The 11,658-nt window shown below is 51.9% G+C and overlaps 2 protein-coding genes across 2 annotated transcripts; both read right to left on the reverse strand.

Annotated features, from left to right (window-relative positions):
- Nucleotides 1-2,185: 2,185 nt before the first annotated feature.
- On the reverse strand, nucleotides 2,186-3,481 carry Ppy (pancreatic polypeptide). Its single transcript, NM_012626.2, has 4 exons — nucleotides 3,428-3,481; nucleotides 2,702-2,892; nucleotides 2,406-2,517; nucleotides 2,186-2,314 (listed from the first exon to the last, which is right to left on the reverse strand). Exons 2-3 carry the CDS (start codon nucleotides 2,890-2,892, stop codon nucleotides 2,412-2,414), a joined length of 297 nt encoding a protein of 98 aa, NP_036758.1. The 5' UTR covers nucleotides 3,428-3,481; the 3' UTR covers nucleotides 2,186-2,314; nucleotides 2,406-2,411.
- A 5,110-nt stretch (nucleotides 3,482-8,591) lies between these two features.
- Pyy (peptide YY) lies at nucleotides 8,592-9,715 on the reverse strand. Its single transcript, NM_001034080.1, is given in 4 exon segments — nucleotides 8,592-8,772; nucleotides 8,873-8,956; nucleotides 9,065-9,252; nucleotides 9,647-9,715. Coding segments are annotated over 3 exon segments (297 nt in total). The 5' UTR covers nucleotides 9,647-9,715; the 3' UTR covers nucleotides 8,592-8,747.
- Between the last annotated feature and the right edge of the window lie 1,943 nt (nucleotides 9,716-11,658).

The following is an 11,658-nucleotide window of genomic DNA, read 5'->3' on the forward strand; positions in this document are numbered from 1 at the left end:
ACCCATGCAGCATGAACAATAAGCAGCAATAGCAGGATTGACAAGATGGCTCCGTGGGTAAGGGCACTTGCCAATAAGCCTGTCGGCCAGAGTTCCACCCCTGATCTCATAAGACGGAAGACGGGACACATGTACCTTGGCTTGTGTGTACACACACAAACACACAATAACAATAAAGGAATGGATAAATAAAATGTTAACAAGAATTTCTTTTGCTTCTGTGACTTCTGTGGGCCCTGGCAGGAAGGGACTGTCCTCCAGTGAAGAGGGGACCCTGTCATTCCTCTTGTAGGACAAATAGATCTTAGCCTAGGTTTTTCTCTGCAACCTACTCACCCACCTTCCACCACCTCACCCCACATCGACGGCTTCCAGGGTGACTCAGAGAGAGAGAAGATGAAAGAATTGGTCCTAAAAACTTTAAACAGGGGTTTCAGCTTGACCTGCTCCATGCCAAGATTCACCAGAGAGCAGGACAGGTTGGAACGTCAGTCTAACCTGTGAAAGTGGCAGAAAATCAAACACAGGGGAGTAGAGCATGGAGGGACTTCATCCCTCTTACCTCGGGTTAACAGATCCAGGGAAGTGGGGAGACCTGGTAGAGTCTGTTCCTGAAGCCTGGCCATCAAGGACACAGCACACACGCCTTCCTATCATCCAGCCATTAAACCCAGGTGTGTGTGGCTTGGGTTTCTAGCTCCTGCCTCTGTGGGTGCTTAGTTTTCCCCATTAGAACCCATCTCAAGCTGAAGAGATGGCTCCGGGATTAAGAGCGCTGGCTGCTCTTCCAGAGAATCCAGAAATTCCAAGCACCTACACAGTGTCTTACAACCACCCATAACTCTAGTTCCAGGAGACCTGAAACCCTCTTCTGGCCTCTGAAGGCACGAGGCAGGCACGAGGCGGACACGTGGTGCACAGTTGGGTAGGCAGAACGCTCATACATATACGATACAAATAGAAACCATCACCTAAGCTACCAGGGAAGGCTTTGGGACACCAGGCTCCAGTACTAATTCAAACCATTCTGCTGCTGAAACCTCCTTATGTCCCCTAACTATCTGCACACCCCTTGGACTTAAGAACCAACTTGAGCCATGCTTTTGCAGTATAGTTGCAACTTGTACAAGGTTTTGGCCTTTTAGGGCAGATTCTGCCATCTGGTCATTCACACTCAACCTATGACAAGTCACTGTCACCAAGGCTAAATGCTGAGCCCAGCACCAACCCTACCAACCCTGGCCCTTCAGATCCTGTCTGTGGCAGAGATGGGAGAAGCCATTCAGGGAATGTCTAATGCCTTATCTTCCCCGAGGCCATCTCTATCCACAAACGCTCCCAGGAAGGGAAGTCCAGCACACACACACACACACACACACACACACACACACACACACACGGCATCTCCATCTACTCTGGATGCCTGCTCTGAGGAGATAGTCTACAGGGATTCCTAAGGTAGTACCTGGGTCTTCCCTCCCTGACCCAAGAACCAAAGATTGACACATGGAGGTGGTCAGAATGCTTGGCTTGGCTATCTCCTCCCTGGGGCAAAGGGGCACATTCTCCTACAGCAGTAGCTAAATTTCATTCTTAGTCCGTCTGGCAGTTCACTAACTCTCAGAACAGCCCATTCTCTCCAGAGTTCTAGAGAGCAGTTCTGAGACCATCCTACATAGCAGGCCATTGGCTGACCTCCCGCCAGCACTAATCCTCTGAGTTCTTGCCCCTGCCCCATTCTAAGGCCACTTTAGTTCAAAGGACTCCTCTCCCAATGCCCAGGTTATAGGAAGCAATCTTGAGGGTACATTTGGGAACAGGGCTGGCCTCAGGTTGAAGAGCTGGCTGGTTTAAGGGGTGCTAGGATGGGAAGATTAAGCTTAAAACTGGCATCACAGACCTTTGTGGAGGGGAATCCCCCTTCTCTCTAGAACACAACTTGCCCCTTCATGAAAGGGATGAGCTGAACCCTTACATACACTCAGGATTATGGTAACTGTTCTCCCCCCCCCCAACCTCCGCCTCCCTATCAACTTTACCTGCTCCTGCCTCAGTGGGTGCACACACACACACACACACACACACACACACAGATAGAGATATATACACACACACCTAGGGAGGTGTAGGGAGAGAGAACACAAGCACACACACACACACACACACACACACACAGAGAGAGGCTATAATTTTTCCTTTGCTTTATTTAGTTTGCAAGGGAGCAGGTTGTTGCAAGAGCTGGGCCTGTACCGTCCTACAGCCATGGGTAGGAGAGAGACAGAAGGGAGGCTACAAATCCATTGGGCTGAGATCCCTGTAAGGAAAGAAGAAACTCGTGAGGAAGGACAGTCCTTGTTCCCTGAGACCTTGTTTCCCTTCCCCTCCTTTGGATCCCCTTTCCAGACCTGCCTTCAGCTCCGGGCAGCAGCGCAGGGCATCAAACCCACCAGAAGGCTGGTGCATGGTGGGAGCTGCCTTCCAGGAAGCCCAGCTGTGTCCTCATCTCTCTTCCCATACCTGGGGAAGCAAGACGGCTGGGATCAGAATCGTCGTTCACAGGTGTCAGCTCAGCTGCTTTGTAGACACTTTTCCCTCTCTCTCTCTCTCTCTCTCTCTCTCTCTCTCTCTCTCTCTCTCTCTCTCACACACACACACACACACACACACACACACACACACACACACACACACCCCGCCCTACCTAGGCCTGGTCAGTGTGTTGATGTATCTTCGGAGCTGAGTTTCGTATTGAGCCCTCTGTTCATGCGTAGCATAGTCCCCCGGGTACATTGGCTCCAGTGGGGCTCCCCAGGCACCCTGCAGGGGCTGTAGCAGCAGAGCCACCCAAGTGGATAGGAGAAACAGGGAGAGGCAGTAGTATGCGACGGCCATCTAAGGAGCAAGGAATCGTGGAAGCAGAACACAGCCCGTCAGCAGACCCTCCTGTGTCCATGACCTACCTGCCCAGACACCACCCACCACACATTTTCTTCAAGCCAAGCCTGGAGACAAAGGCAGACGCAGGAGCCACCAGCATTCCCGAGAAAACAAGGACACCTCCATATACACACCCATCAGGGATCAAGCCAGAGGACCCGTGCCTTGTCAACATAGAAAAACATAGCAGAGGAACTGGATATGGGGACTGGATACACAGGACTTAGGACGTTGAGGGCTCTGAGGATGTGGGATTAGCTAGTGCTGGTGGGAACCACAGGGTAGGGGACACAGAATTAACTTATAAAACAAAGGGACAGAAGTCTATGACATTGTGGGTCCTGCTTCCTGGATTGTCCAGGTGCAGAGAGAGGCCCAAGAAGGACCTTAGGCCTCTTGAGGGCTCCTGCCCTACAAAGCACCAATTCCGATCCTCCATCACCAGCCTCAACCCAAGGAGTCCCCAGAGGCAGGACTAGAGCTCACTTACCCTGTGTCCTGAGCGAGTGGGTATTGGACCCAGACACCTACCTTCTGCTGGACTGATCTCCCTGTTCCTGGCTGTGCCCCTTTATAGTCCTCAGCACCCCCAGTGTCCCCGCCTCCTGTCAACCTTCCTCACTGCCAGCCTTCAACCCCCCTTTTGCTCTCTCCCTGGTATCTGAAACACGGCGGGCACTGCGGCCAGAAACAGGAAGGCACCAGACCAGTGTTCTAGGTGCCAGAGGAGCACAGAGTAAACAAATAGATCATGACAAAGGTGTCCCGTGGTGTCCATACCAAGCTTTGGACACCAGAACAGCCTTGATTCATAATTGACAGGGTCCTGACATGGTGACCCAAAGATTCTAGTCTCTGGCCTCAATACACCCTCCCGAGAGACAACCCCAGTCGACAATGGGATTTCCTCAGGGTGTGGCTTGAAGCTGAAGGGTCGGGTTTTACCCCTAGCATGGAGGATGGAAGTCAGGCCTTCAATCCAGTGTACAGCTAGATCCAGGAAGGGACAGAGAAGGTGTCTCAGATCCCCAAGCCACTTGGAAGGGAGTGGAGAAATCCATTTGTCCCGTGTACAGAATGCCAACTGAGTTCCTGTGGGCCAGAGTTCAGAGGACACAGGGTTCACAGGGAAAGGGACAATTTCTGGAAGCTGCTTCCTTTCCCACCACAGTGCTAAGTCCCAGGGGAGTACTAAAAACCAGCATCACTTATGAGCTTCGAGTTGCCCCCAAAAATCTCCATGCTGTCATCCTATTTGACAGAAAAAAAAAAAAGAGGGGGAGGCTCACGGAGGAGGGAAGCTTCTCCAAGGCTCTCAGTCAGCCTTCAGTTTCTCCCCTGAGAGATTCTTCTGGTGCCAGTGTGCACCAGGAAAAATCACTGCCCTTTCGTGTTCAGTGTCCTTTTCCCTGACACTTTTCTTTTCTTGCTTTTCTCAAGCCAAGAGCAGTCACTGGCTCTGTTTATTTTGACGCCTGTGAAGGGAGCAAGGGCCTCTCTCTCCTGAGGTTCTGCTCTCAGGACCGGAACAAGAAGCATCACTGTGGGTCCTGGGAACGCGGGAGGTTTTGAGAGGAGAGAAGGTGACAGCAGGCATCTGTTGTGGTGAGGTTAGAGGTCAGATAGGCCTAGCCTCAATTGCAGTTCGCACCACTGCCCGTCTGTCCTGGGAGCATAATCCAATTAGAGCTTCTGGGGTGTAAAGTGGGATCATTGCACCCACTCCCCAGACAGGGAGAATCAAGTAAGACTGTTCCTCTCGGCTCTCATTGATGGTAGCAAGAAGAGCATCAATCGTTCAAAGTAAGTAGAGTTCATTTCTTAGCGAGCCTGCCCTCTTCTCAGGGCTTGGGTCCCCTCCCCCGCAAAACACCCCCCACAACCCCCCACAACACACACACAACTCCCCACCTCCCGCCCCGTCCCCCGGCTATGCAAAACCAGTGGCTAGTTCCGATTCGAGCCTCCGCTCTGGCCCGGAGGGCCACGACTGCCACCAGAGGGCGCCTGGCCCTCAACGCCAGATTTAAAGATCCGAGTTTCCAGAGGCTCTGAGCCTCGTGGGGTCTGTTCTGGCCTCTACTGCAGGTGAAGGACCCTCACCAAACACACTGTATCCGGGGACTGAGTCTGGTGTGGGAACTATTTACAGTTTGTCACGCAAGTCCCAAAGAAATCACAACCGTTCCTTAAATGTCAACCAAATAGATTATTGCGATGACAGATTCCAGGGTCCTTGCAGGAGAAGTAGTGACAATCCAGGAGGAAGTAGAGCCTGTGTCTTCTAACTATTACGGTCACCTCTGGAGCACAGAGATAGCTCCTGCTGGCCTTGGTGGGTTCCTGCTGTGCTTTCGTGGAACTCTGAGGAAGGCACACCTGCTCACCTGCAGACGGACTGACCAAGATGCTAGTTGCCCCTTTCTAGCCACGTGCTCTTTGGACAAGGAAGATGGCTACCGGCCAGGGTGATAATGAGGTTAGGAGGACAGCCCAGAAACATGAGGGTGAATAAAGTAGGTGAAGGAACAAAGTACAGAGGCCCCACATACAACCTACAGGACAGGCGTTTGACCAACATCCTGTCCTCCATCAATATCCTATACCGTTTTCCTGGCCCTCTTACCTCAGCCTCTGCTGCTCTCTGAGCACAGGCCAAGAAGGAGTCATTCACAGCACACGGTTTTGTTTGATTTTGTTTAGTAGTGTGTGTGGTGGTGGGGGTGGTGGGTATGTGAGGGGCGTGGGGTGTGGATATAGGTACATGCATGTGTGTAAGTATGTATACATATAGGTGTGCGTATGTGAGGGTTTGTGTATATGTGGGTGCATGCATGTTTACACAGCTCAGGTGGTGTTCCTCAAACACCATCCACCTTGTTTTCTGAGCCAGGGTCTCTCAGCTGGGACCTGGGACTCACACCGAGGCTGAACGGACCAGCCAGTGAGCTCCAGGAATCCAGCCATCTCCACTGCTCTTATGCTGGGATCACACTCAGGTGCCACCATGACTACCTCCCTGCATGAGTGCCATGGATTTGCCCAGGGTCTTCACACTGGTGGGAAGTACTTTAACCACCTGAGCTATCTCTCAGGCCCTCTACTTTGAAATTTTTGAGGTGCACGTCACTATGCAACCCAAGATAGCCTTGAAAATTGTGGTCCTCCTGCCTCAATTGTGCCCAACTTGCACATATGTCTTAGTGACTTCAGAAGGAGATGAGGAAGAGGGGATCCTTCAAAGAGCTCAAGGCAAAGGAGGCAGCTCAGGCAGCCATTTATCTATCTATCTATCTATCTATCTATCTATCTATCTATCTATCTATCTATCTATCTATTTAAAAGATGAAGTCACTAAAACAGGGAAGAAGCAGGTTATGGTATAGCCATCCTTCACCTAGGACTATATTTCAAATCCTTCCTCAAAAGATCCCTCATAGGTATCCCCTTTGGGTTGGCAAGAAGCTCAGCAGGACCTGAGTTCAATCCCCAAAAACCCACACCAGAAGGAAAGAACCAACTTCTAAAAGTTGTCCTTTGAGTAGCATGTTACACACGTGTGTGTTCACACGTGTGCACACACACACATACACACACAACCAAATCAGCGTCATAGTACTACAATGTGTGTGAGGCACATAACTAATGATCTAACACTTAAAGAAGAGCTGTTTGAGCCAGGGATGGTGGGTCACATCTTTAATTCCAGCACATAGAAGGCAGAGGCAGGTGGATCTCTGCTGGTTCGAGGCCAACCTAGTCTACCCAGTGAGTTCCGGGGCAGTCAGAGCTAGAGTTCTGTCTCAAAACAAAACTGATATTTGAGACTCACTGCCTGACACTGCAGGCTTGACGACTTGAGTTGGGTCCCTCAGGACCTGGATAAAAGTTGAAGAGGGAAATGACTGCCCCAAAGCTGTCTTCTTGACTCCACAAGCTGTGATCCTCACATCTTACACAATAAAAACCAATACAGTTTTTAAGGAGAACGTTTTGCAAAGGTAATCATTGTTACTGTCATATCTTTTCATTGTTATTATCATATCTAAGTTCCTTCCTGACTTCTGTATTGATTAAGTTGATCAGCCCCAGATAACACACCTGCTCAAAATGCCCCAGAATAAACCAGCAGTGAGGTCACCTCACTAAGTTAACTAGATAGGACACTTTACACAAACTGTCTCTGGCTGTGTATGTTTCTCCAGGTCTCTCCTGCATTAGCTTCAGACTGGCCCCAGTGAGACAGACCAGCAGACAGGGGACCACAGACACCAGTATTCAGACACACAGTCCTTACCACTCAACCGTATAAGTGGTCACTGCAAGCTTGGAGCAGTAGAAGAACACAGGACTAGAAACGGGGGGGGGGGAGTCTTGGGTAACTGGGATGCTAGAGGGAAAGGTAACAGAGAGACTAACTCCACCAAAGGGGAGCCAGGAATAACTTCTAGACAGTGACCATAACGCAAGAGAAACTTACGCAAGTAAGCACTGTGGGACCCAGAATCCATGCAGTGTATGACATATGTTGGGCTTTGGGGTTGTTTCTTCATCCTCTCCCTGTGAAGTTGAAGGGCAGTCCCAGAAGGTAGACATGGGGTCTCATGATCCCCTATACAGAAAGTGTTATACCAGAGGCCACTCTCCTTCCAGGGCTAGCAGACTGTAAGGAGTCCTGCTTATCTCTCCCATCCACACAGTGATACCACCCAGCCTTCCTGGATGACACCATTTCTGTGGATCTGTAGACTTGACTTCAACATGGTACCTCCTCCCTCATCCCCCACCCTCCCCACTGGGCAGGTCCTGCTCAACAAAGGATGGGGAACATATGCTCCTCTTCCAGCACCACCCCCTTCAAAACCTAGGAAAACAAGACACGGAGTAATAGGTAGGTTTCACAGTGAACAGGGAAGTAGCCAGAGAGTGCTGGGTGGCCATAGAGGGCAGAAAATTCCAATTAATGGGCCTCCTGCAGTAAGAGAGATCCAGGGACTCGGGTTAGACTACAGTTTAAAGACCCACAACATTTTAGACCTCAGGCCTTCCCACCAGAAAGGCACAGTTAGTCATAGCTGGGGAGCCGTTCAGCAATACAGGGACGTCCCACTGTTGCTGAGAGAATGGAGACCTCCACACTCCCGCTGCTCCTCCTGCTCAAGGACCAAGGGAAGTAACTTATCCTCCTCTTCACTCAGTGCACCCATATTGCCTCTCCAAGGTCTCTTCCTGGGGGTCTCATCCTAGATACCACTCTCCTGCTCTCCGTGGCTGCTTAGGGCGATTTCCCAGGGAGTGGTGCCCAACCTTCTCCCAGAAACTCTCATGGACTTTAAACGCCTCTCCATCCCGATGATCCTTTCTGCCCACCCTCCCCACCCCGTTCAGAATCCACTGCACCCACTCTCTTAGGCTCCCTTCCCCCAGAGTGCCTTCCCATGTCCTTTGGGACCTCCCCCTAGCCCCCAACGACTGAGATGAGCTGTCTTTGCTGAACTCCCCATACCACACCCTCTCCTTGGTTGGTTGGTTGGTTTGTTTGTTTGTTTGTTTCTTAACCACCTATCTTTCCTGGGGCTCCAGCCAGTCACCTTACACACCACTGACGCCATCTCCACAAAAGTGAAAGGGACAGATATATAAACACACGGGTATTTTGTGCGAAATTTGCTTTTTATTTGAGGACGGGGACATGAACACACACAGCCCTCCAGCCTGGGTGTCTGAGACACGAAGTCCCCTCTTCTTAAACCAAACATGCAAGTGAAGTCGGTGTAGTTAGCACATCTCACGGGAGGCCTTGGGGGTCTTCACCACTGGTCCACACCTTCTGGCCTGCAGGAGGGAAAGGAAATGAATTGAATGTGAGGGCATGGTTGTAAGTGATGGCGCCAGGCCACACTCCAGGGCATGCGTGTGGAGGGGTGATATCTACCGAGACCTGAAGGGGAGATTATCGCTGTCGTCTGTGAAGAGCAGTTTGGAGAACAGAGCTGCGGGGACTTCTCTTTTCCCATACCTGAGGGCGAGACCACAAAGGGGCGTGGTCAGGCCTCCAGGTGGCGCTGTGGGGGAGGGAGCAACCCGCGAGGCTGGGGTCCACCCGCCTGCCCTCTCCCACGCTCACCGCTGCCGGGTGACCAGGTTGAGGTAGTGGCGCAGGGAAGCATAGTAGCGGCTCAGCTCCTCCGGGGAGGCATCTTCGCCCGGAGCCTCTGGTTTAGCGGGGTAGGCGTCCACCAGCGCTCCCAGGCAGGCGAGCAGGACTAGCAGCATTGCGACCATAACGGGCCAAGGCCTGCGTACCGCCACCATCTAGGAGGAGAGCATTGGTGGGTGGGCCATCCTGAGCCTCGATCCTCCACAGCGGGAGGCTGCGGTTGTCGTCGTGTCCACACCTCAGTGATCTGTTTGTTCCAACCACAGGACTCACCTAGTCTTCTCCCGCCTTGCACCATCTCTGTCCTCAGTTTCCCCGTCTGTCAGACAGCCATAAGTCTCCCCACTCCCGCTGATACCCAAAGAGGTAGATAAGGGGAAGAAAGCTCCGATGACACCCGAATTCCCCACGGCTTCTCCATCTCACCTCAGATAGACCCTGCCCACCCAGCTCGCAACCACTCAGTCTCAGTTTCCAGCGACCTGACCTCGGTTTCCCCACAAAACATCACAATACCAAATCATTCCTGACTCCGAGTCATTCACTCACAGCAGCTACAGCTCCTGAAGCGAGATGAGCAGGAGGAGATGGAAGGCAGGAGAAGCTCGAGGGCTGGACAGCTACGGATCCCTGCGGCCTCTGCTCAGAGCTTCCCCGCGGGGCTTATATCCCACTTGGAAAGGGAGGGGGGAATCCAGAGGAGGGGAGCCAGCGGGGGAGGGCTTGTCTCCTCCCTCCCTCCTCCCCTCTCTCCCTCCACCCCTGCCAAGCGCTGACTTTACATCCAGCCTGAACGTGCTGTCTCTCCACCTCAGCAGGAGCCGAGGGGGCATTCCCATCTTCGGACTCGGGGTCCTTCTGGAAGGATGCCTTGCCTGAATCCGGTGCTCACACTACAGCTGCCACAAGGAACTGAATCTAGAGTTTGGAACTAGACTAAACGGGGCAAAACCAGAAATGACATCCCATCTTCCTCAGGCCATTCATAGAAGGGGATGGAGAAGGGGGAACGCAGTTCCTTCAGCCTGTGCGACCTGTGTTAGCTTCTTTCAGGAAACAACCCTGTGTGCTTCTGTTTGGTGAAGGTCCCAGGACTGACTGGACCTGTAGGGGAAGTCTTTTTTCTGCTGAAGGCAGGGATAGGAGCATGTGTCCTCGCCTCCCAACCTGGTTATGATGTTGTGAGGATGAGGCCTCATTGGACTGACATCTCCTTGTGTCCTTTCTCCATTGAAAGAGAGATGGGGGAGGTAAGAGGCTAGTTCCAGTCACAGACACTGTTTCATCAGCTCCTTGTGTATTTAAGCCTAGAACAGACAGACCCAGGACCAGCCAGCTATGCAGCCCTGACAGAGTGCCCCCCCAAGTCAGAACCCCTTCTCCGACCAAGACACCTTCAGGACATAGGTGTCTTTTGCAGCTAAGTGATACCAAGATGACCCAGTGCACAGCACTGTTTAAGCCCGCCACAGATGTCTCTGGACTTTGGGGCCCATGAGGGAAGGACTGCAGAAGAGAGGCAACCCTCTTCTATTATTATTATTATTAATGATTATTAAACATTTACTTTGTGCTGCATAATACATCGATTCCTGCACAATATTCCAACTATCCCACCTTACTAGAGAGAAAACTGAAGTTCTGAGGGGTCATCCATGGCTCAAACAGGACGAGGGCAGACAAACCTGGGGAACGGCCTTCTCAGTGCTGACAGTGGACAGGCGTGGCACCCCAACCCTCAGGAGTTACACAAGGGAGCAGGAATGGACACTGTCTGGAGCCATAGCCTACTCTGATTGGCTGAGAGGGGGAAGGACCCCAGACCATGAGCCCCATCAGACCCACCTGCTTGATCAAGAAGAGAGAGCCATAGGGAAATACTCTGTAAAAACCCTTTTTATGTCCCTCTCCCAGCCCTGCCAGAGCCACTTCTAGCCCATGAAAGCAGGAAGAACTATCTTGCCCAGGCTCCTAGTTCTAGGCCAGTCCTTCCACTTTCCAGGACAGATGGCCGTGGATGCTATATTTAGAACTCACCTGGGATGGAGCTTCCAGGGCTTCTTCAATGGCCTTTTTTATGGGTTCAATCACCTGTACTCTCCGGAAATGGATCCTTATCAGTCAGCCAGGTTCCATGGGGTCCCCCTGTAACAGAAGAAGTACCAGGGCATCCTGCTGAGCATGGAAGTGGAAGAGATCAGGACTAGAGGACCCCAGCCTTGGGGAAAAGAGAGACACAGTTCTCCTTAGGGAGCCTGTATCCGGGGATCAAGGCACAGCCTTGCCCTCCAAGGACCCTCATCTCAGGAGAGCCACATCCCTGAGGTCTCCCAGTCTTAAAAGATCCCAGAACAGATACAGAGAAGCCAGCCAGTGTTCTGTTTGGAGAGGAGATAACAGAAGTCCAAGAATTCTAGTCTTTTAGGGAAAGCCAAAGGCCATGGGACGATAAGGCAGATGCTCGCTTGGGAGAGGACAACCTGCGTGCTGGGGAGGACAGCTCTGATCACAGACGCCTGAGCCTAGATAGACAAGGACACTACAGGCTACAAGGGACAAGG

This window comes from Rattus norvegicus, chromosome 10, assembly GCF_036323735.1.
Source record: "Rattus norvegicus strain BN/NHsdMcwi chromosome 10, GRCr8, whole genome shotgun sequence".
NCBI lineage: Eukaryota > Metazoa > Chordata > Mammalia > Rodentia > Muridae > Rattus > Rattus norvegicus.

Coding starts and splice junctions, on each gene's coding strand:
- Ppy (NM_012626.2), bottom strand. CDS start 2,892: ATGGCCGTCGCATACTACTGCCTCTCCCTGTTTCTCCTATCCACTTGG. Junction 2,518..2,701: donor AACACACTGACCAGGCCTAG/GTAGGGCGGGGT, acceptor TTGCTTCCCCAG/GTATGGGAAGAGAGATGAGG.